Below are 24590 nucleotides of genomic sequence, written 5' to 3'. Positions count from 1 at the left end.
GTCACAGGGAAAGGCGTGCGTGAATGTGAGCTGCTGAGGGAGAGGCAGTGAAGCAGGGGACAAGCCAGAGGCTGGAGGGGGGAGTGGTTACGCTTGCTTGTTGCCTGTATATAGAGAAGACCGAGACTGACAGAGCAGATCCTGTGAGAGAGTTTGGAACAGAGAAAAGGAGCCTGACCTTTTACCTAAACTCTCTCTACCTGTGAGGGACTTCCTGAGCAGCACACCAGCAGTAAATAAGCTGTTTCTTACTGGATTACAAAACCAGGATTTCTCTCTAAACTCAAGGTAACAGCAGTTTCTGTTTCTCTGCACTTTTCAGCAGCAGCTCTCAGGCAGGTGCAGCCTGAGCGTCATAGTCTGGCTTACACTATTATCAAGTTACTTTAAACAGAAGAAGAGGAAACTTTTAAGCTCTCTTTCAGAGGATTGTCATCACCTTCCATGTTTTTAGTCTTTCTCTGTATAATTATTTAGATGTATTGTAGAGCATTGGTTAGTCAAGCCTTTGCTGTTACGACATATGTATCTTAAGGGTGTGTTGGGCACATTAGAGCTACATTAATATCAACGGAAGGCTGTTTTGTCTTTTTTTTTTTAATGGAGGGTTGTTGGGTTCAGGTGGAGTGGCCGCTCCAGACACCAGTAATCTCTTCACTCACCTGCTGAGGTGCAGTCCTCACTGGACACCTGTAAGGTGTTATACATGATCCAACCCACTCCCCCTTAAAAATCGAGCTTAATGTTTTTTAGTTTGAGAGAATAGTCAGGACTGTGTAACACAGGAAAAATGGTGCTGAGAGGGCTTTTATAGAGACGCACTGAAGAATGAATTATCTGCTGGGTGTTGCAACAATGTGTCAAAGTTCAGTCTTGGGAAGGAAAGTGATCAAGTCACGTGTGTAAGCAGCTAAAAGTTTGGTTCACCTTAATTACAGTTCAAGATTTGGCCCTTGTTTTTATGTTTTTGTTGTTGTTGTGGGTTTTTTTTGTGTGGGTTTTTTCTTAAAAAATATTTCTAGCCTTGGATGTTCTTTTGCTTCGCTACTGAAAAGGTTGTATGAGTTACTTTAACCACAAATCACTGGATGATAGGTTTTAATTTCTTGTTCATTAGCAGTGAAGCATAAAAATGAAAAGTACGTTGATGCATTAATGTATTTGTGGTTTATAATGTTCCCATTTAAAAAAAAAAAAAAAAGTGCTGCCGTGCAATGAAATACTGCTCAGATTTATGAACTCACTGTTCATAACTGTGGTCCTGAAGCTGCTGACACTGACTCCGCATGTCTCATCTGCCACTGTGTTATGTGTCCATGCGCTATAGTGTGTGGAGCCCTGATGGACCATATGCCATCTGTGACATTACTGAAAGCTTTAAGATCTTTTTCTCAGGATCGTATGATTGAAATATTGGGTGTTAACAGGATATTTTACACAGTAATATGGACTAAATCTATAAATACTGTCTCATTTAAGTAAGCAATTGAGCAAAATACTTTATCGCTTAACAATCTAATCTAATATGTGAAAAGAAGCTACAGATGATAAAGAAGAGCCTCTGAAGACAACTGCATTATGATCTCTGCAGAAGTGGGTTTTTTTTAGCTTTAGATTGACCTAAAGACATCACCAGCATGATGAGCACACTGGCTGGTGTTTTATTGCACTGCTGCTCAAAGTCTGACACAACAAAACACTTGTGTAAAGGACAAGACCTGCCCATCCCATGCTGCCGTGTGTGTGTGTGTGTGTGTGTGTGTGTGTGTGTGTGTGTGTGCACCAAGTAAAGGCACAGTCATGCAGAAAACAGCAGAGCAAAGGCCTTTTCCAGAGCTGTGCTTTATGTGCACAGGGTCCATTGTGCCGAGAGATCTGATTGGATAATTAATGATGCTGTTTATGTAAGCAGCGGGGGCGAGCCCTCCTCTTGGTCCGACCCTGCAGAGACTCCCCTATCCAGTGACCTGAGACCAACACAAACAAAAAAACAATGCGTGGGATTGTTTGACCTTTAATAATCCCGAGACCTTGAGCAGGGACAAACAAACTAAACGTGGGCATTGAGGATATTACATGTGCATATAGACATGTCAGAGAACCTGCCCATCATGCACCGTTCAACATATTTGATAACATAACTTTTGCCACTGAGACGATGTTCTCCATCACGCTGTGTGTATTTTCATATTTAGCTGCTGTTTGTCTTGGCGGTTTAAAAGGAAAGTTGAGGAAATAAATAGACAATCTCCAAGGATCACATGGGTTTCTATTTAAACCATGTGCTGCCAAGTCTGTTTAAACTTATCGTGTGTGTGTGTGTGTGTGTGTGTGTGTGTGTGTGTGTGTGTGTGTGTGTGTGTGTGTGTGTGTGTCTCTCTGTTTATATGAACTGCTCAGAAGTTGGCAGCAGTAATGCCCAATTCCTCTGCTACACTCTGCTGCTCTTCCCCCTGCAGAGTGGAGCATTTTAAGTGTGTCTTCTTGAGCATCATACAGAGGTATGCCTTGGATAGCACTGGCTTTATCCACAACTCTTAAATGTTTAATTTCTGTCGCCTCCCTGTCGCAGGTTTATCATGAAGCTCATCCTGTTGACTGTGACCGTGCTACTCCTGGTGGTGGGAGAAGGCACTGCAGACAGAATCCTTTCCAGAAGGACCAAGAGGGAGCTTGCCAGTCCACTTCATGTTGGCGGCATCAGAGACCCATTCGGCTCCTACTGCCAGAGACGAGGAGGCTGCTGTCCTGGCAGGGACGACCTGTGCACCGTGCCGTACCTGGACACGATCTGCTACTGTGACCTGTTCTGCAACCGCACGGTGTCCGACTGCTGCCCCGACTTCTGGGGTCACTGTCTTGGCGTGCAGCCGCCTTTCATTGGTATGTGAAGGTACAAATGTGTTTTGGGGGGCATCAGAAAGTGTTGCAGCCATGTGTGTGAGCGTGTGGGCATGTCTTTGTTAGTTAAACTCTGTCAGAGAGCTGCAGGAAACCCCACTGACAAGCTCCACGCTGGGCCACGATGGAAAGCAGCGTGACGCCCCTAATATGCTGAAAATGGATTAGAATTGCATACCTGCTTTTAAAAGCTTCAGCTTGTTACTGCATTTATATGAAGTGATCATACCAATGTTTCTTACTTGGACAGAAACCTTTGATCTTTCTAATGTCTCTTTGATTTCTTCTGTGTGATTAATCACAGAGTTACAGGGTAAACGACAGTATTAATATAATGGATTTAATAATAATAATAATAATAATAATAATAGAAAGTCAAACTATATTTCAGCATACATAATGATTATCTGTACGTTCCCTGTCCCTTAAATCATCTACATATAGCATCTGATTGTATTGCAGATTAAACTCCTGTTCGTTCACCTGTGTTACTGGTTGGTTGACTACATTTGGACTCCCTCACAGTTCTAGCACCATCCTCTCTGCCGAAGTGTGAAATGTGCCAGCAAAGGCAAAGGGCTACCTGAGAGCAGCGTAGGGAACAGTAGGCTTCTTATTAACCGAGACGGTGGGAGGAGGGGTGTGTAGAGGGATGAATGGAGGTCAGGAGAAAGAATGTGGGGTATGCGGCCAGACAATGGGTACAGGACTACAAAGTTAGAGAGGTCGATGCAGGTATGTGGGCCGTGCTCGATAAGGTTTGGCACTCAGGAGGTCCGACGTACAAGCATGTGCACGCAAGCATGTTTGATCACACAGTCAGCGGAGGGAAGCCACTGAAAGACAGCTTGTTATGATAGGTCTTTCCTCTTAACTGCTACTGTTTTTTCACTCGGTCTGCGCTGAAGGAATGCTATACAAAAAATGTCACGGTAACCATTGCATATGTTCAGTCTGCACACATTCCTTCTGTATTAATGTGTAACTTGCCACTTGCCGAAGCTCTGCAGTAATTTGAATTACGATAGACCGGGCGAGACAGCTGTGAGAGCATCAGTCATAGATCACACTGTCAGCACGGGGCCTCACACCAGAGGCCGGGAAAACCTGCTCACACTGTAAATTCTCAGCCAGATTATGCCTTAAATTCCACATGGAGTCCCCTCTGACAGCATCTTCCACTTTACGTAAGCTTGTCACCAAGACACCAACGTTTTAACAGTCGAGTAAGATGGGCCACTTTTGGGGTCGTGACAGCGCAGGGTGTGCAACTCACAAATTTTGTAAAATTTTTGATGTTTAATTATAGATGGAAGTGGGGGCTTTCCATGCTATCTCAGTAGAGTTGGTGCAGTGGGGCGTAAGCTGGTTAAAGCATGACGAGAGCCCGGGAAGCCTGGGAAGGCAGGAAAGAAGCTAACGCCACATTCCTACACAGGATTACTGGCTTAGAGCTCCTTAGACCTCACATATTCTGTGTGTTAATACTAAGACTAGTTGCTGTTAACTTTTACTGTGGTTGCAAGTGAAGGAATGTGGTTACTGTGTTATTAATATCAAGTGTGTATGTGTGCTTTTAAGCCTCCGTGTACAGCATGTGTCTCATTTGTGTCTCAGTGATTGAGACTGTGCGTAGCTTTTGTTGAGATTAGCGATAGGATCTTTATTGTTTAGCCACATCAAACCTGCGTATATTAAATTGCCACTCTTTGTCTTTTCTCAGGCACCTGTGAAAGAAATGGAAACACGTTCTTGACGGGGCAAACATACAAAGAAAATTGCAATTTATGGTATGTACACCCCGCCTTTTCCATGCATTCTTTCTGCCTTTTAAATCAAGGGTTTTCCCTTTAATTTCCCCCTGAAGTATCTTTAAGTTCGAACATTTTCAGGTTCCCAGTTTGTTTTTTTTACCTATGTAAACACTAAGCATTATATAAATATGCATGTAATATTTTTTTATAATTTGGAGGGGAATTTTTTTTTATGGATTTGGCTTTACAAAAGCTGAAAAATCTGTTTTTACCATCAAGTTTCTCTGACTCCCTCTCTGACGTACAGCGCTTGGTATTCCTAAAAGCTGTGGGGATTTGCACAGTTTAAAATGAAGCTGTAGGTTGCAAAATGTGCCTTTGCACAGCATGTGTTTCTAACTATGCTGGTGGCTTTGTGGAGTAATGTTCATTATTCATTTTTATATCCTTGTTTTGAGTGAAAATCTTTCGCTGATCACATGATCCTTACTCACATATGAGCTTTAGTCACCTGCACCTGAAACTCTGTCTGCCTCCTTCTGCCCAGCTCTGCGTGCATAATTTTGTTGAGTTTTTTAAATGCCTGTAAGAAATGTGCAGGTATAGATAAGATAAGATGACAGATAAGCCGTGTTAGTTTGTCCAAATAGGAGAAATGACTTTAGGCCTGAAAAATAAAATATCTCAGCTCATTATGATATTTTGTTTAGAGATCATTTCCACTTTAGGATTCCTTGTAATAACTTCTGGTGATTCTCCATCACACCTCCATCATAAACTGTATATAAAAGATGGCTGTAGCCTCTGGGGCTGAAATGTGAATCTGTGTTTTAATGCTGCATTCTGTCTAATGGCCAGCAGGGGGTGACTGCTCTGGCTGCAAATCCGGTTGTTCAGTGATGACGCGACGAATCCTACTTCCGGGTCTAAAGTAGTCTGCGTTTAATATGGCTTTTGTGTTGTTAACATGTTTAATGTTATGTATTTTCTTCTATTTGATCTCAAAAAGCTCCTAAAACAGTCAGTGATCCCTGTTGACCTCCCTCGGCTTTTATTACCACTAATCATTTATTTAAGCTCAGTTTTTAAAACCTTAGGATGTAACTACAGCCCAGCCCATGCAACAGTATATGAATGACTAACCTCGTATTGTGGATGGATTATCTCAGTTGTTCTCCTGGCTGAAGTTTGGTCCTTTTACAGCATCCTGCCATGTGATTACATTTGTTTCTGACCACCGAGAACACTCACGTTAACTTTTATCCAGTGGAAAAAAGTTAGCTTGTTTATATTATGCTAACATAGCTGTGTCGCTAGCGGTCACGTAGCACATTACTATATACCAGCTAGCCCAACTTCAGTAACCCTACAAGCGTCACTGCTGTTTAGTTTTCTGTCTTCATTTATGCTGGAAGTGATAACAGAGCTGTACGTTTTAATTTGTTTCCAAAACCCCGCAGTCAGGACATGCTATATTGTATTTAGATAGAAGCTAGCGAGCTAACTCCCTGCTAACTTCTAACTCCGTTAAATGTCATAAATTCCGTTTTCATGGATGCCTGGATGTTAAACTCAATTGTTACACCTGGTAGAGCAGAACGCTGATCATTTTATTAAAGATGAAAGACTTTAGACAGTTTTTCAACTCTCAGTAATGCCACAGTGATCGTTTGATATATGGACCTGCAGCGGAGTTTAGACCCAGACACGGCTAGTGACGTCAGACTGAACAACCGGATAGAAGCCCAGTTGTAGAGATGTCTGTCTTGTTGTTCAACTTCAGATTTTACTCTCAATCCCTCGCTTAAAGTGTTACTTGATACCAAAAGCAGTTTATTTTGTAAATTTTGGTCCCATCTGGTGGAAAATAGTAGAAAAAGCAGGGTATTTTTAGGCTACTTGGTCTATTGACACCTCTCAGTCAAACCAAAGGATTTCATGGTGTTCATCTTTTGTATATAGTCTACAAACCACACCTGCTAAGCACTCTGTTACACACTCAGAAATGTATTTATGCCCCAAAATGCTGACTTTAAATAATTTGATAACATGTAAATTTCCCATGTAATTTTGTACGTGAGCACAAAAGATAATTAACTCGATTGCTGTAGCTGAGTGTATACCAAGCATTTTTTCCCTTAATGATTAATTATTTGAATAAATACACCTTTGATTTTATATATTTGAGTTGCATTTTACTCAAAATCATTGCTTTATGTCATGTTTTTGAGGTGTAGATCCTTGTTCTCAAACTTTCTACTGCCTGTCCTCCAAAGGCTTTTCTGTTATTATAAATTATAGGATAGCCTAGTGGTAAGCTTAGACAGCCCTTATGCGAATTATTTTTCTCCCTAGGGAAGAAGAGAGGTTTGCATTTGCCTTTCTACGTGACTTGATAGACTGAATCTGAACTGAAACAGTTTTCCAGTTGAGTTTGAGTCTACTTCAATAGAGATAGAAAACCACTCTGCTTGAATACATTATAATAAGTCTGTACACTGTAATACAGCTCTCTGTAATTGACTCCTTGAGTAAATCTCCTTGGCAGTCCTGCATTATTTTTCCAATTCAGTGTGTTTCTAATTCACTTTACTACCGTGACATGAAGTCAAGAGCTTCTACAAAGAGCATTGTGGATTAACTCTAAGTGACAGGAAAGTATCTCTGTCTCAGTGATTTTCAGCACCCTGAGGGGAACAGAGCCCGTGTGCGACGGCTGCCATTTTTCTGCATGACATAAGCTGCAGTCAAGGAGCTGTGTAGTAGTTCCCAAGAGTCTGGAGGGAGGTTAAGTGAGTGAAAGCAGGAGCAGCGGAAATTGAATTCCGCATCTGTCCTCCACGCTGGTTTCTCACGTCTGTGTCAATTGTTGCTCTTTAAAGTAAGTGTGTGTGTGTGTGTGTGTGTGTGTGTGTGTGTCACTCAGTCTTATCACGGGAGCAATTAAGAAAGGAATACAGTTGATGGAAGTTGATTAAAGGCGGGGGTCCTATTTTTATCTTTAGGAAAGACTTGTGGAGGTTGTTTAAAAATAGCCTCTGGTGTTCCAGTTCCTAAAAACCAACAATAATGTGCTAACTCCCCCGTTCGCTCTGAAAACAAGAGAGTCTCGGTATCACGTGCTCTCACACGTGCTTATCAAACCAATACACACAGGAGTTTGAAAATTTGCGCCACAACTTAGGCTCGGACGGATACACGCGGACATGCTTCTCCTACTCCCACTCCCTCCACTTATTAATTTCCCAAATGCGTGTCCTCCCAGCTCTTTCAGAAATCGGCTCTCGCCCTTTTCCCCCTCCCGAGGCTCTCATTAGCAGCGCCCCTGCACTCTCTTATCTGTACCGCCTATGTTTCTTTACTGATTTGAACAGGAAAGGGAAACTGTTCTAATGACTAACTGGTTTAACAGCTGCACTTAATGCACTTTGACATCAGCACCACAATCAGTATAAACGTCATCTGTCTGTGCAGCACAAAATTAATCATCCGCAGATTGGTTTTTAGAACAGACTAAGTGTCGTGTATTCAGCCTGCGCTTATATTTACTGTTGTGAGTGTTAACGTGTAATGCAGTATGTGTCAGCTTTTTGTCTTGTTAATGGGATTTCTAGCTAATTTGGTTATTTACAGATCTGCTGCCATCCCGATAACATGTTATCTGTCCCGAAAGATCTGAACCTCGGCGACTTCTCCTTTCAAAGATGGTCTCTGGGGTAGCAGTCTGAAGGAACAGTTGATCTCTAATTTGATTTGGCAGCTGCTTTCGTCTGTTGGCTCGTTATGTCAGATGGGACAACAGCCAATGCCAGCATAGACTTTCTAAGTTTATTTATTTGCTCAGATATTGTAGATGCGCCGTATCTTCAGACACACACAAACATGGCTCTGCTCCGACTGATCTGGAAGCATCAATGGCCAGATATGGTGAGATACTACACCTTGTGTTGTCTAGCTGTTATCCATGCTGTCTCAGGCGAGTAGATCTTAAATTGGGACTGTGACGGGGAATGTTAAATATGTCCTCACATCCCTTATATTTTATATTCAGTCCCACTCTGTCCCTCAATCTCCATAAATCAAGCCTATCCCTGTGTGTTTATCGCAGACCTACTGGCACTGTGCTGCTGCATGCCTGTATTCCTGCTGGAGGGTGGAAGAGGTGAAAGGTCACAGTTGCTTTGAACCAATCAAAAGCCATCAGATGGTCCCTGTAGGATGCTGAGCAGAAACACACTGGTGTAACCTTTTAATGTAACATGAACGTGGCACATGTGTCCCAGCAGGAAAGTGAGCCATTTGAGAGGGGAATACCGTCCATGGGTTTCTGTGTGACTGAAGAGGTCAAATTCCTCTTCAGTCACACACATCGCATTTGTTTAGTGATGGTCCTGGGTAGTAAAACATTTCATGCACAATTCATGCTAGCTACATAATTATCTGAGAAACACCCCTGTTATTGTTTGGCTCACATCCTCAACACTGCTGCTGATCATGTGACTGTTAAAAACAAAAATATAGTCACTTTATACACAAACTCATTCTTCTTTCTGTTTCAATTTGACTTTAAGATCACATTGTTTCACTTCTGTTGGCTTTACTTACATCCCTCTGTCTTGTTTCACTGTGTCTTATCACCTAATTACCTGTCTGTCTCATACGCTTCCGCTGTTCCCTGCCAGACTAGCAGTTGAACTTTAGCTGCTTTAGCTTTATGTTCCTGGTTTTGTTTTAATGTATATGTCACCTAGGTTTAAATTAAGTGTCTAGATTTTACCGTCTACTCATGTGTGGATCCGTCTGTTTAAAATTGCACAGGCAGTTTATAGTTTTAGCACATTTGATGTATTTTTAAAACTGAGTTTGTCACAAGAACAAAAAAACGAGTAAGCTCAATGTGTTGTATGCTACACAGAGCTATTTATAGCATGTATAAAACAAGGTTTGCACAAAACAGGCAATGGTTCTAAGACATATAAAGTGTGTTTAATATTAATAAGTAGCAATAATACATTTATCATTGAAAATCTGCAATACATTTGAGAATGCGTTTCTTTTTTGTGCTTTTCTATGTTTCATAGGGAAATGTGAAGTTGTTTTCTCCGTTTCATTTATGCAGGATTTGTGCGGGGGTTTTCTGTTTAAAATAATAATCTGAAACATGTCATGTGCATGAAAATATATTAGAAATAACTAAAACACCCACTGGTGCATACTGGATGTACAAGTAAAAAGATAATGCAGAGTGGATCTGTTTAGTGTTATCTCAGCTTTGAGGCAAGTGATTGAAGCGATAACCCAGTGAGAAATACTGCTGACTGAGGTATGATTGGGGTGGAGGGGAGCACACATACAGGAGGGCTACCTGTGCATTGCAAATTGTCAACTATAATACGCGTGATAGCGATGGGGACTGCTTGTGTATATATATATGTGTGTTTGTTTTTTTTGTTTTTTTTAAAGCCTTTCCATTCTGATGTTGTATTACCACACACACAAACACACAAAGGCACACTTCTCGGCAGTGAGTCATCAGAAAGTAAATCCTCTGTTTCTGAGCATCTCCAAAGTAAACATCTGTGTGTCATCGTTAATATCCTGCTCACTTATTTTCCGTTTTGCCGAATAAAAACGGATCTGCATTCTGCAGCCTTAAAAGGCTGAATAATCTAAGCTTTTTATTTTTAACCATCCCACTCCATAATTTCTCCAGCCTTTTCCGGCTGCTAACATTCTTCTTTCAATTTATGTCTTATTTGGGAAATCCACTCAGCCTCTGCTCACTTGCCTTTGTTTAATAGACTTTAGTGACTGTAGCATAAAAATACACATTTTTTCAGGCACTTGTAGTTTCTTTGAATGTCCCCTACTAACTTTTTTTCTCTCTCTCCTGTAGCACATGTGGGACTTCTGGACGTTGGGAGTGTGAGCAGAACGCCTGTCTCATTGAGCCGGACATTATCCAAGCTGTCAACAGAGGAAACTATGGGTAAGAAACAAATAAATATAGACACGTACTTACAATACTCTGTTTGTAGTTAAAAACACATATGATTTCTGCCTCTTTCATATTGTTTTTAGGTGGAGGGCAGCTAACCACAGTGAGTTGTATGGCATGACTTTAAACGAAGGCATCCGCTACCGACTGGGCACACAAAGACCATCAAGAACAGTCATGAACATGAATGAGATTCAGGTACAGGACTCTTCGTTCATTGAATCATCAAATCATCGTTAGAAAATAAATATATGGGTGAACTTTCTAAAGGCTTAGATACAAAACTTCACTGATTGGACTCCTTATTTAAATCTCTCACCTGTAGTCTGGCTCTTGTCCTGCCTCTCTCTGCCCTTTCTTCTTTTTCCTCTCTCCTCCAATTAGTTGCAGCAGATTTCCTGGTTCTGCCAGAGGTTTCTTCCTGTTAAAAGGGAGTTTTTCCTTCCCACTTTCACCAGATGCTTGCTCATAGAAGGTTGTGTGATTGCTAGGATTTCTTTCTAATATTGTAGGATCTTTACTTTGCAATATAAAACACATTGAGCTGTTGGCTGAGTTTTACATAAAATTAAATTAAATTCACTTAGGTGCCCTTGATATATCCATACAGGAAGTGTAAGAATATAACTGTACTGGTCGCCACTAGGTGTAACTTCTTAAACTCTGTTTCCACTTAAAAACGACAAAAGGCATAACATACGGATAACATATCATTCATCTCCTGTTTCCACTAATACTACAACTATGGAGAGAAAACCAAAATGATGTCTTTAGATATTTTCAGAATTGTACGATGGAGTGATTTGATAACCAAGTGGTTGGCGTGCATACTCAGGTTCCCTGAGCAGTGACTCGTTGGATTACCGGTTGGCTGGACCATCATGTCTTTCTTCACTCATGAATAGCAGGAAAAAAGTAACATAGAGATTTACATTCATGGGAAATAATATTCAACAGAAATCATTGGTATTGTATACATCTGCTTTTGCTTATTTTTGTATTTAAACACAGACATTTGAAATATTACATAGAAATAGTTTTTAAAATCAGAGTATATGAAATTTGATCAACGCTGAATTTAAAGAACTATTGTTTCTATTCTGTAGTCACGATAGGAACATATGCTGAATTAGTCACAAACTGTTTCCCACTTGTGTGAGTGTATGACATAAAGAGGAGAGATGTGGGTGGAAGCAGGAAGTTTTACAGACAGGTGAGAATAAAAAGAAAAAGTTACTCATATCTTTACTTTTCAACTTTTCTTTTTTTACAAGCTCTTGCACGCTTGAAACCTATTACAAACAAGTGAGCACTGATCAAAACCTGCTTCACTTAATTATGGTGGCCTGCTGGTATGTAACGGCCTCTCTGTTTGGAGACCTCAGCCTGCTCTGTCTTTGTTTACATTTTTACCCCAGAAAGATTACATAAGACGCAACCAAAACATCACATAGAGAAGACGGAAAGGATGGTGGCGGCTTTGAGAATAAAGACAAGACTTCCTCTTGGGTCTGCGCATCCCCACTTTGCCCTGCGTGCATTCATTCCACCTCGAAATTTTGTAACACCCCCTACTCCTTCCGCCGTCAGCGTGTCCCTGCCTGTGCCACAAATCAGATCACAGCCCATTCACAAAACTCTCAGTCTCTCCCCTTTCCTGTTGTTTCTGCAGACTCGTGTCAAATGCACTTAATGCAACATTTTAGATGCCTTTTGGATCAGGTGCTTTTTTTGCACTTTGACCTGCCAGAGCTCCAAATCTCTGAGCAGCAGCACATTCCTTAAGATAAGATAAGATAAGATAAGATAAGATAAGATAACTCTTTATTGTCATTGCACAGTCATACATAGTACAGTAGTACAATGAAATTGGAAAAACTGTCCTACGTCGGCACTACATATAACACAACACGACACGATATGACACATCACAACGTAACAAACAACACAACACAGTATATTAACTTAGTATAAAAAAGAAGAATAAGTGTATGTGTATTGCACACTGTTATTATTGCACATTAATTATTATTGCACCTTGTTATAAATATAAATATTGTTATCGTTTTAAACATTGTTACCTCCCCCTAAAAAGTCCAGGGAGGTATCCAGTCAGGTCAGCTATTTACATTGATCAGGGCTATTGCCCTGTTGTAAAAGCTGTCCTTGAGTCTATTTGTTCGGGACCTCAGCAGCCTGAACCTCCTGCCAGACTGCAGCAGCTTAAACACCCGGTGTCCTGGGTGTGTGCAGTCCCGTAGGATGCTGCGTGCCCTCTTGAGACAGCGAGTGCTGTACAGGTCCTTCAGGGAGGGAAGAGGATGTCCAATGATTTTTTTGGGCCATGTTGATGACCCTCTGGAGTGCCTTTCTGTGTGCTGTGGTGCAGCTGGAGAACCACACACCGATGCAATATGTCAGCACACTTTCAATGGAGCAGCGGTAGAAGACGGTCAGCAGCTCCTTCTTCAGGTCCATTTTTCTGAGGATTCTCAGAAAGTGGAGACGCTGTTGGGCCTTCTTTAAGACCGCAGAGGTGTTAGAGCTCCATTGGAGGTCTGTGTCTATGTGCACACCCAGAAACTTGAAACTGGAGACCCTTTCCACGCACTCCCCGTTGATGCTGACAGGCTGCAGCTCGGACTTCCTCCTTCTGAAGTCAACTACCAGTTCTTTTGTTTTGGTGGTATTGAGGTCCAGGTTGTTGTCTGCACACCAATCTGACAGCCTCTGAACTTCAGCTCTGTATGCAGTCTCATCTCCCCCTGAGATGAGCCCCACCACAGTGGTATCATCTGCAAACTTGATGACTGTGTTGTCTGGGTGGGAACTAACACAGTCATGTGTGTACAGAGTGTACAGTAGGGGACTCAGTACACAGCCTTGTGGAGAGCCGGTGTTGAGGCTGAGGGCTGAGGAAAGATGAGGCCCCACTCTAACTCTCTGTACACGGTCTGAGAGGAAGTCTCTGATCTTAGTGATGTATCAGGTGGCCGTCTGTGCTCTGAATGCTTCACTATTAAGCAGTGGAATGCACCGCGGGCAGCCAGAGTCTTTGTCAGAGAGAGAGAGATGAAGCTATCTGAAGTGTATGTTCATCACATAATACCAGGAGATATGAATAGAGTATCCGACAATAGCTGGCGATTAAATGATGGAGCACGTCTGAGTGAAAGCGCTCTATCAGGGAGACAGTTACACTCTATAACAGAAGTTTACCATCATGATAAAACCCTAATATAACCAAAGAGACTTGTTGTTTCACAAAGAGGAGTGGCTTCAGAGGGTCCTGTCTATTCTGCAACGTTAGAAATGGATTCTGGTTCAAATGGTTGTAAAGAAATCCTCTCTTTTTTTTTAAATGTGGCCTTTGATTAGTAGACTTATGTAATCTGCCCATGATCCAAGCTTGTATTACGAAGCTGCCCACAAGTATTTTAATTGCACCCTTCAGTTTGTGTTCTGCTGTGGCCAAACAGTTGCACTACACTACCTGACACCACATTCAAGCAACCCGTGCTGCTGCACGTAAATGTTAGCCTGTTTTTAAATACCGTTTCCTTTCTTTTCCCTATAAATTCATGTCACACATCTTGGACTGTCAGTTGGTAATAATGACTGTTTTTACTGAGAACTATAAATGTTTTCTTCGTGGGTTGCTGCAAAAGATGGAGTTGAAGCAAGAACGAACAAACTCCTTTCCCTCTTGCAGATGAACATGGATCCTCAGACCGACAATCTGCCGCCCTACTTCAATTCAGCAGAGAAGTGGCCGGGGAAGATTCATGAACCGCTGGATCAGGGCAACTGCGCTGCTTCCTGGGCCTTCTCAACAGCAGGTGCTGTCTTAGGGAAAATGACATCTGTAGGGCTAATGGGGGAACTGTAGGGAAATATCCTTAAAATGTGTCACATGCAAACGTGCATGAACTCTAGGAAATAGAAGTTCTTTAGTTCTCAAGTTTCTTCTTGAAGTGAAGCTTCCACCATGAAATTTTAGTTACGTGTTTATGCGTTTGCTTTGTTGCCACCAGCTGTGGCATCAGACAGAATCTCCATCCAGTCTATGGGCCACATGACTCCTCGGCTGTCTCCCCAAAATCTTATTTCCTGTGACACACGCAACCAGGGAGGCTGTGCCGGAGGACGCATAGATGGAGCCTGGTGGTATCTTCGGCGTAGGGGGTAAGCCCCCCTTCATCTCAGACAAAGTTATTACTGCTCGTGAATGAATGATGGGTGACTTACATCTTCCCATCCCTCCCGACAGAGTTGTGACAGAAGACTGTTACCCATATCAACCTCCGCAGCAAACGCCGGCAGAGGTGGGTCGCTGCATGATGCAGAGCCGCTCGGTTGGACGGGGGAAGAGGCAAGCCACGCAGCGATGTCCCAACACGCAAAACTACCACAACGACATCTACCAGTCCACGCCGCCCTACAGGCTCTCATCCAATGTAAGTGAAAGAAAGCTGCACAAGTGTACACAAAAACGTCCACTCTCGCTCACAAAACTACACTGATCAGCCATGGTGTGCCTGGCTCACCTGGGAATGAGTCTGAGATTGTAGAAGGGCAGTGGGATGTGCTTTTTTTTTTTTTTGTTTTGTTTTTTACCCACTTGTTTTCCATATCTCAGGAGGTAGGATTCAGGACTGAGGAGTTAGCTTTGTGTATAAAACTAAATTATAAACTATTCTAGTACGATGACTTAGAAAGGCTGTCTTTGAGAAACACCGCAGTGAGTGAATTACACCAATTTAAAGACAACACTCATTGTCTGCTATCATTTCAGGACCAGCGGGTTAATCCGAAATGAGATTTCCTCCTCATATTAGTGTTTCTACTTTCTGCTCAGAGACAGAAGTGAGTTACATAAGCCCTCATCCTTCAATCGAACAATAAAAACCGTAAAATATCTCTATTTTGGTTGCTAATATGGGTGGATGAATCTAAATGACTTCATGGAGACATTATCTCCGCCCTCTCTGCAATCCATGCACTAGTATCATGTAACATTTGCACAAACTCCCTCCCGAAGCGGTGTCTCCACGCTGCTGCATGGATCTTCTGCAAATCAGACAACCGCTGAGCAGCAGCCAACATGTGGTTTCACCAGAAGCTATCCGTCAGGGCTAAGTGACGGCTAATGCTTCTCAAAATCATTACAGCCTGTTGTTCCTGTCTCTTGATAGCCTGTGAAGTCAATAAGCCAGGCATTAAGACCAAGGGGCCCTGCTGAACTCAATCTTGTTATCTGGCTTTTAACTTCCAGGGGGTTGTTTTCATCCTCTCCGTTTCACTGACATGTAACGATCATTCTGTCTGTCTCACTCTCCTTTGCCTATAAATCGTTCTCTCTATCGTCTCACTTAGGAAAAGGAGATTATGAAGGAGATTATGGATAATGGCCCCGTGCAAGGTAACGCAATGCCTTTCTGTGTGTGTATGTCTTCCTTAAATATGCTTGTATTTTATTGTCAACATTGCTCCCACGTGGGTGTGACTTTTCATGAATTAAAACACACACAGCTTGAAGTATCTGACCTAGACTGATGTCATATTTAACCTTTTCATCTGAATGGGTTTTAACCAGAGTTTTAACTCTGACCCCAGTCACCCTGTCAGAAATGAGCGGCCTCCGCGGCTTGCTAGGGTTGATCTAACTTTGCTATATTAGCGCGGCTAGCTGCCTGGAGCCCATCTGGAATGCCTTCAAGTACACTTGAATAAAGGAGTCACATGTCGAAGGATGTGTGCATGTGTGTATGGGAGCGTGTGCCAACTTATTGTTCAACAGTCCAGGGAGGAAGAGTTTTGAGAAAGTCGTGGAGAGCTGCATGAGTGTGTGTGGTCCTTTGTGTGTGTCTGCTGAAGAGATTCTAATAAGAGTGAAAGTTTGCATTATATTCTCAACCAGGGAACACTGCATCTAGTGCTGATACAGCTTTAAAAACTTCTTCTATCCATAAACAGCTGCTGGAAAAACAAAGTCACACATAGCTTAGATGTGCAGCTTACACTGACACACGCACACAAACCTGCTCTGATGTTTGGGTGTGTGACTCAGGGGGGAAATCAGAATTTGTTTGGTGAAATTGCTTAATAGTTTTGGGAAATGGCTAATCAAAGTGTGTGTGTGTGTGTGTGTGTGTGTGTGTGTGTGTGTGTGTGTGTGTGTGTGTGTGTGTGTGTGCGTGCGTGCGTGTGTACTCATGCAGGTTATTTCCACCTTCTAATTCTCCGTGCTTGTTTGTTCTTGCAGCTATTATGGAGGTCCACGAGGACTTCTTTGTCTATAAGACTGGGATCTACAAACACACAGATGCCAGTTTCACTAAACCACCGCAATACCGTAAACATGGCACACACTCAGTCAGGATCACCGGGTAAGTTACCAGAATACCGAGACAATCCAAAACAGTTCATATTTTTGCCCCCATTTAGTGAACCAACATGCTTTGTCACAACGTGGCTTGGAGACATGCATATACAGACCTGATTGGGCTTAAAATAAACTCACCAGGTTTTAATTTTCTATTTTTATTTTTTTTCTTTACCTGACTCCTGTTTAGACAAAAGCTTTCACCTTTTCTTCATCTTTAACCCGAGTGTGTCTGGTTTAACTGTTGCTACATGCTTAGCAGTGGCCCTATCTCTTCAGAAGTTGTTTAATAAGGATGAATCAGGGTTTTAATTGAGTCCTTGTTGGTACTGGGTTTGATTCAAAGCTCCACTTGCACGTGTGTTTGCACACAGCCAGCTGTCTGCTTGTGAATAAGCGTTCCCTCCCTTCCAGACTATTGCTCTCGGAGACACACCTTGGCTCCACTCCTTCATCTGCCCCAGACAGTCCCCCCTGCCCCCCCATCTAGTCACTTTAACAACCGCAAATATGCAGGCAGGTAGACGGCTGACGCACCTGGATTGCCTGCCCACACCCACTGCCGTGCGTTTCTCTGGCTCTGTGATGTCTCCATCATCACTCTTCATCTGGCCGTCAGACTGTCCCACTTCCTTTCTTTTACTCCTCTTAACATTTAAGCCAAAATATTCCTCTTATCATTTTAGACTCCAGACAGACTGATACTGTTTTATGGTTTGTTTGTTTTTTTTTTTTTTTTTTTTTAAATATTCTGACCTTTAAGATGAATAAACCGCTCTTTGCTTTTAAATATTTTACAGGCTGTAGTTCATCCAGCTCCCTTTGACATATGTCACTGATATATTTGGCTCAGTTTACATTTTTAAACTGTGACAGTGGTTCTGAGTAATTGGTATTTGGTAACATTTGACTGTCAGAGATGGGTAGTAATTGGAACGTTGTCTGATCGATCCCCGGCTCCTCCAGTTTTTATGTGAGATAATAAAACCCCAATTACCAGCTAATTCATCCAATGACGTGTGGGTTTGTGTCATACTGTAGGTAAACATTTACCTGAGTGTCAAAAAACAGCAAACATGCAAGTCCTGCATTATGACAGAAGCAACTTCTCTGCTTTTATCTGATAAGGATAAAACACAAATCTCTTTATTCGAAGCTTTCACTGTCTGTAGTTTTTCTTTCATGCATAAGCACATGTAGGATAAAAAGCAAACAAACAAACAAAAAAAACCCCAAACACTTCTCATCCTCCAACCTGTACTTGGCTTATTTAAATCCTATACAGTTTTCTCAGTTTTCTTCAAGTGCATTCGTGTTTGCTTATCACGCTCGTGTTAGAACCACACCCTCTGGAGTGTAATTACTTCTCTGCAGCTTCATTGTCAGTAAACTGTGGAGGTATGCACAGTGTGAGATGATGGTGAGGATGAAGATACAGCCTCCTTCTACAACTACTGTGATTTCTGACTGCTTTGGATGTGGTTTGGCTGGATGGAGGCTTTAGCTGCGGTGCAGGTTTAGAGATGGATGGAGGCTGTGAAAGGCACTGTTTTGAGCTCCAAACCTGCCAGCCACAGGCTTCAGTATGTTTACATAGGCTAAATCCCATAGCTGTGTATTCATTTAAGCCCAGGGCCTGGGAAAGTTTGTGGAGATGGCATTGAGGTCCACTGTGGCGGAAAGAGCATTGTCTGGGGTGCTGATCCTGACTGCACTGGACAGAGAGAGGGGGATCAGTGCCCGAGAGGAGAGGTCAGAGCTGGGATGAGGGGCGCTGGGCAAGGGCGGGGGTACATGGGCACAGGGGCATGTCCATCATTGTCCCCAAGTGAGCAAGTGAGTTGATTGGAAGACCGATAAGAGATCAGCAGTGGTCCGATTCTGTCTGCCTGTCTCTATACCAATAAATATGCACACAAGTAAACACGGGGTCACACACTTGTATACAGGTGTGAACAATGCTCACAAACACCAGCCAGGGTCTACTTTAGACGCTGGCTGGGATGTTGTATTTACACAGCTGCTTTTAATGTGTCTGCTCCTGGTCAATGTGACGTTATAATCCACTTGGGAGAGTAGTGGCCTAATAAAGTCACTCGCTGAATGAAGCCTGGCACAGTTTGCCAGTGTTTTGGTGGCAGGCTACTGAGTTGGCAGGGCCTGAGGCCGTCCAGTGTATTTCCCAGCATTCCTTTACTTTATAAAAGATAACAACCGATTGCGGACCGGGAGTCTCTTTGGAAATGAAAGGCCGGGTGTGGAAAAACAGGATGGGAATTGGCTTTAGGTCTGTTTTGATCATGACGAGCAGAAACTGCAGGGGTTGGCAGCAGCTATGCTAAGACCAAAGTGTATGGCATGGTGGGAATTTATGGACCTTTGCCAGGGTTTCCTGAGAACAAAGCCACAGCCACCAGAGAAGGTAAAGATAAAGTTCAGTGTCCCTGTGGGCTGCTCGTTTTTTGCAGTGTTGGTGCTCTGACGAAGCTGAGGTGCTGTTCCTCTTCCCTGTGACCTACGCCCGATGAAGAGGGGAACTCCGTGTTTCTTTGTATTGGAATGCAAAAGTGCAACAAAATGATGTCCAGCTATAAATACTCAGGATGTTGTTAACAAGGGAAAAGTTGTTTTTTTTTTTTTTTTTTTTTTTTTTTGTTTTTTTTAAACATTTGAACCCTGCATATCTGCTTTTCACTGAGCACATCTGAGGCAAAGTAATGCATTACATGTCTTAAATTATTTTTACAGCTCTAATAAGACGTAGCTATACTTTAATTTTTATGCGCTTTAATTCACTATCATCTCTGATCTGTGCACTAGGTGGGGAGAAGAGAGAAATGTTGATGGAACATCAAGAAAATATTGGGTAAGTTTTCACTTTACACCTTCTTTACCAGTAGTTCAAGGTGGCCTATTATGCTTATTTCCAGTTCCTTATTTTTGTTTTTTAGACTTAAAATAGGGCAGCACGGTGGCACGGTGGTTAGCACTGTTGCCGCACAGCAAGAAGGTCCTGAGTTCAATTCCAACATCAGGCCAGGGTCTTTCTGTGTGGAGTTTGCATGTTCTCCCCGTGCTTGCGTGGGTTCCCTCCGGGTACTCCAGCTTCCTCCCACCGTCCAAAGACATGCAGCTTGTGGGGATAGGTTAATTGGATAATCCAAATTGTCACTAGGTGTGAATGTGCGAATGAATGTGAGTGCGAATGGTTGTCTGTCCCTGTGTGTTGGCCCTGCGACAGACTGGCGACCTGTCCAGGGTGTACCCCGCCTCTCGCCCTATGACAGCTGGGATAGGCTCCAGCGCCCCCCGCGACCCTGAAAAGGACAAGCGGAAGCGAATGGATGGATGGATGGACTTAAAATAAAAATGACTACTTTTAAATCTACTCTCTATCCTCCCACTCTAAAAGGCCGCTGTTTTCTGATTGGCTGCCCCTCTCGTGGCTTCCACAAATTGAGTTCTTATAGTGTTTGCAAGTCCTCATCCCAGCTTGAAATGATCATATAAGGATGTCTGTTTCAGGCTGATGTCAGCTCGACACAAGAGTAGAAAATGAGTTTCAAACTGAGCAGCAGAAAATAAGGAAAAGTGTAATAGGTCCCTTTTAAAATGATTGACTGAAAAACCCTGCTGCTGTAGCACAGGCAATATGTTTTAACGATTAAACAGTTAAAGCTTCTTTTCAATATGATTAAATTTTAAAAACAGTATCTTAATTACTATAAGTGATTATTCGATATTAAAATAAAAAGTCTGTTGTAAAAAGCTGTTTTTTTTCCCCCCCTGATTGGTGAGGTGTAGGGGAAAGTAAATAAAACCTTGTCATCTTTAAGTCTTATTGTATTTTACAGTTAGTGTGATCTTATTTCCCCCAGATTGCTGCCAACTCCTGGGGAAAGAACTGGGGTGAAAACGGCTACTTCCGGATCGCTCGTGGGGAAAACGAGTGTGAGATTGAAACATTTGTGATCGGCGCGTGGGGCAGAATCTCAATGGAAGACATGCACAACCACCATCACCACCATCACCGCAGGCACATTTAAAGACACTGCAGATCTTAAAACCCTATTAAAACCTGTATTATTGTCCAAACTACAGTTGGTCTTTCTATGCAGCTGCGTCGCAGGCCATCGCATCCCCTCTACTGGCCATAAAGTGAGCCCTAGTCCTCTTTTTTTTACACTTTAGTTTATTCTGGGGATCGATACAGAACCTTGTTCTCCACCCTCTGTAGCCTTTTAATAGAACGACTGTGTATCTCAAGATTCATGGCACCAAAAACTAAGACAAACTAAGCTAAAGTTCTTTCACTTTGCCTTGCAATCAGGCAACTCAGGTACCTACTGCTCCAAAGACCACACATCCCAGAATCCCCAGTATAATATCTGGTGATCATGTCATATCATGTCTGGCGACGAAGGATGTGATCTTTTTATTCTTCGGTTTTTTCTAACTCAAAACCTGTATTAACCAGACAGGCTTGGAAAAGAGGGAATCTGAGAGCTAAAATACCAGATGTCAAGACACACCCTTCTAAACCATGTAACTCAATAATATATCACTGATGACCTTACTGACATTTACCTGTCAGCTAAACAGAGGTGTAGCTTGACCCGTTCTCTTGTTTTCAGAGAGGGCACTTGTAAAGAGTTAGTAGCTGGAGGCTGTAGGGTTTCTCACACATTCCAGTAAAAAGGTAGAATCTGACACTGGAAACACAAGGTGACTTAAAAGTGTAAGATTACAAGGAAAGTCACAGTTCCTCCTAAAACTATGAAATCTTTTAAAGAAATATCAATGAAACGGGCACAATCCTGGCTCTTTAGTACGCTACTAGCAAGTGCTTAATTCATCATTTATATATTTTTACTCCTCCTTATTATGTCATTTATAAATACAGATGTGTTAACACCATGCACAGACACTGGTAATAAGCATAATTATACTAATGGTCATATCATATATATCTATTATATTTACTATATAAATGGTGAATCAAGCACTTTCTAATACCTTCTTAATCCTGAATAGTGTAACATTATTAAAAAGCGTGACCAAAATGGCAAGTTTTTGAGTTTTGAGCTACTAAGTCAAACTTTGTGGATAATTTGTCTTTTGGGGTTTTTTTTTTTGTGTGGCAGAGATAAAATTAGGTTAAGTCTCTGTGACAGTTATTAAGATTTAAAAAGCCATGCTGCTTTCCCCAGTCCTAATATTTTACTAAATTAAAAACTGATGTCTGCAGAGTTTAAAGATTGTATTAATTAAAAAAAAAACAGACACAAAAATAAAACAGAGTTGATCACTGCAGAAGAAAATAGGAAGTATGTATAATGTTCTTAATGTACTCTGTTCTGTGTACACTGTTACAGTTTGAGCTAAAGATGTCTTTATTCTTTTGCGGCAGTTACATTTACATTTTTTAACTACTTGTTTTACAATGTACTGTATGTAGAAATTCTCTTAACCCCCTCATGATTCTGTTGCTTTTCTTCTTCTGCATTCTTGAAACTGAACACGGTGAGTAGCTTGAGCGACGTGCGATAATGCTGCTAAAGGCCAGTCTGCGCTGCGCTGTTTGTGTTTAGCTTCGTGCATCTGATAGGTAATAAACATATGAAGCCACTTCAGAGTAACACTGTAACACGGATTCAAAGCTGTATGACTTTATGTTCTCATTATTTGTTGTGACTTTTTTTTTTTTTTTTTTTTTTTTTTTTTTTATTGTTTTCTGCTGGAACTGTAAGATCAAACTGAGCTAGCTCCATTTGAAATATATGTTTTTCTTTTCAGTTTCATTGTTATCATAGGCTCACTTGAAAAGCAAAGCACAGCGTGTTATTACTGCATGCCTGAAATTACACCCTGGTTTGCTTCAGTAACAATTTCAAAAGGATTTTTCATTTTTTACATCGTCACGTCTTGTGATCTTTAAGGCCTTTCCGTTGATTCCTTCAGGCGTGAACTGGCGGATGAATATAAAAGCAAAGAGAAATGTCTGGATGCTCAAGCAATGTGCAATGTGGTGGAGAGGGTAGAGATTAGCAGTCAATTGCGTGTTCCTCGTTCATTGTAAAAAAACAACAACAAAACAATCCCCCCACAAAGAATCGTTGCTTTCCAGAAAGGATCAAGAGACATGAGCTGCACAGGAGGTTGACAGTAAATAAAAATACACCAAAAACAGTATGAAACTGGGCTTCCTGTCCTGGGGTGGAAGTGATTATGTCATTAACACAAAGAAGGATCAATCAAGTCTACATTTTTGCTTGTGGACAAATCCTTTACACGGGAGGAAGGATTGATTTAATAAAAGCCGCTAGCTGCTAAATTGTTATATATAGGTGTGTTGTAGTCCTCGCTACCTGTCAGTAACAGGTCTCAGTGTGAAAAGGTGCATATCAGTGGCTTGATTTTAAAAAAAGAAACAAAAAAGCAGAGAGAGCAGTGGAATTTGACCAAAGCTGGATTTTTTTTTTTTTTCTTTTTCTGTTGACCAGAAACCTGTCGTCATGCTCGTTTTCCTGCATTACTTTCACTTAGTGGTTCTTTGGATTAGTTGTTAGCTTTAACCAAAATGCAATAGATGACACTGAATATATAGAAAACATAAAATATTAAAAACCCTCTTATCACATGAAGATGTTCAAAACGTTAACGTTGTGATTTTGTTGATATATTATCAAGGTTCATGTGGGACCAATTACAGTTGCAGAAGGTTCACTGCAAACTCCAAATATGTGCCACAGAAACTGATCCTACTTTTAACCAAAATGCTTTCTCCAATTACACGAGCAGCAGACTTTCACTCAGAAAATGTGTATTTAGTGTAAAATGAACCATTTCATATTCACTGCTGTGTAGACTTTTATTTATACAAGTTGTTTAAATTATATAGTTTTTTCTTCTTTATTTGCCTGTGAAATGTTTCATTATTTCTTTGTCTCGTGTTGTGTTCACTTACATAATAAAGTCTTTCTAAAACCACGTCCATGTAACTTGCCCCTGAAATATCACAGTGTAATAAAAATAGATGCATTCAGGGACCGAGAAGCGATCAAAAACACGTCTCGTTTCATACTTGCTGTGCACGCGTGACTATAAGCTGATGGTGAAAGTAATGAGTGAGCAGCAATAGCAGGAACCTGGCACAGGGTGTTTAGGATGAATCTCCACACGATGTGCCGGGGTGGGACGAGGACAGTTTTTATAAGGTCGCGCTGTGTCAGCGTACTCTTCCATCTCCGAGGGCAATAACTAATCAGTCGGTGGACGACCCGGGCAAAGAGACGTTTGGCTCTTGCTCATATGCTCCATCTTGTTTAATTTGAAGCCAAAATCCACAGAACATTAAAAAAAAAAATTCAGAATAATATATGAATGTGTATTTTAATGTTTTGGTTTTTTTGTTATCTAAAAAGCTTTTTTGTCAAATGGCCCAATAAAAACCGGAATGTCTGTTTATACTACATTTGTTTCACATGTTAATATAAAGTTTTACTGTTGGTTAGACAATTGCCATCATTAAAGAGACATGACCATTAATGAA

At 41.6% G+C, this 24590-nt stretch overlaps 1 protein-coding gene across 1 annotated transcript; it reads left to right on the top strand.

The window, feature by feature from the left end:
* On the top strand, positions 1–24590 carry tinagl1 (tubulointerstitial nephritis antigen-like 1). Its single transcript, XM_004548068.6, has 12 exons — positions 1–288; positions 2573–2883; positions 4625–4691; positions 10552–10644; positions 10737–10851; positions 14366–14492; positions 14688–14838; positions 14924–15110; positions 16030–16075; positions 16919–17042; positions 19859–19904; positions 20917–24590. Exons 2-12 carry the CDS (start codon positions 2580–2582, stop codon positions 21082–21084), a joined length of 1428 nt encoding a protein of 475 aa, XP_004548125.1. The 5' UTR covers positions 1–288; positions 2573–2579; the 3' UTR covers positions 21085–24590.

This window comes from Maylandia zebra, linkage group LG22, assembly GCF_041146795.1.
Source record: "Maylandia zebra isolate NMK-2024a linkage group LG22, Mzebra_GT3a, whole genome shotgun sequence".
Lineage (NCBI taxonomy): Eukaryota > Metazoa > Chordata > Actinopteri > Cichliformes > Cichlidae > Maylandia > Maylandia zebra.
Note: the sequence above shows the minus strand (reverse complement) of the source record. Positions and strands in the feature narration are given on the sequence as shown.

Excerpts from the sequence above, each read along its gene's own strand:
- tinagl1 (XM_004548068.6), top strand. The coding sequence starts at position 2,580 with ATGAAGCTCATCCTGTTGACTGTGACCGTGCTACTCCTGGTGGTGGGA. Across the intron at positions 2,884-4,624 it reads CGTGCAGCCGCCTTTCATTG|GCACCTGTGAAAGAAATGGA; the intron begins GTATGTGAAGGT and ends GTCTTTTCTCAG. Across the intron at positions 16,076-16,918 it reads GGATAATGGCCCCGTGCAAG|CTATTATGGAGGTCCACGAG; the intron begins GTAACGCAATGC and ends TTGTTCTTGCAG.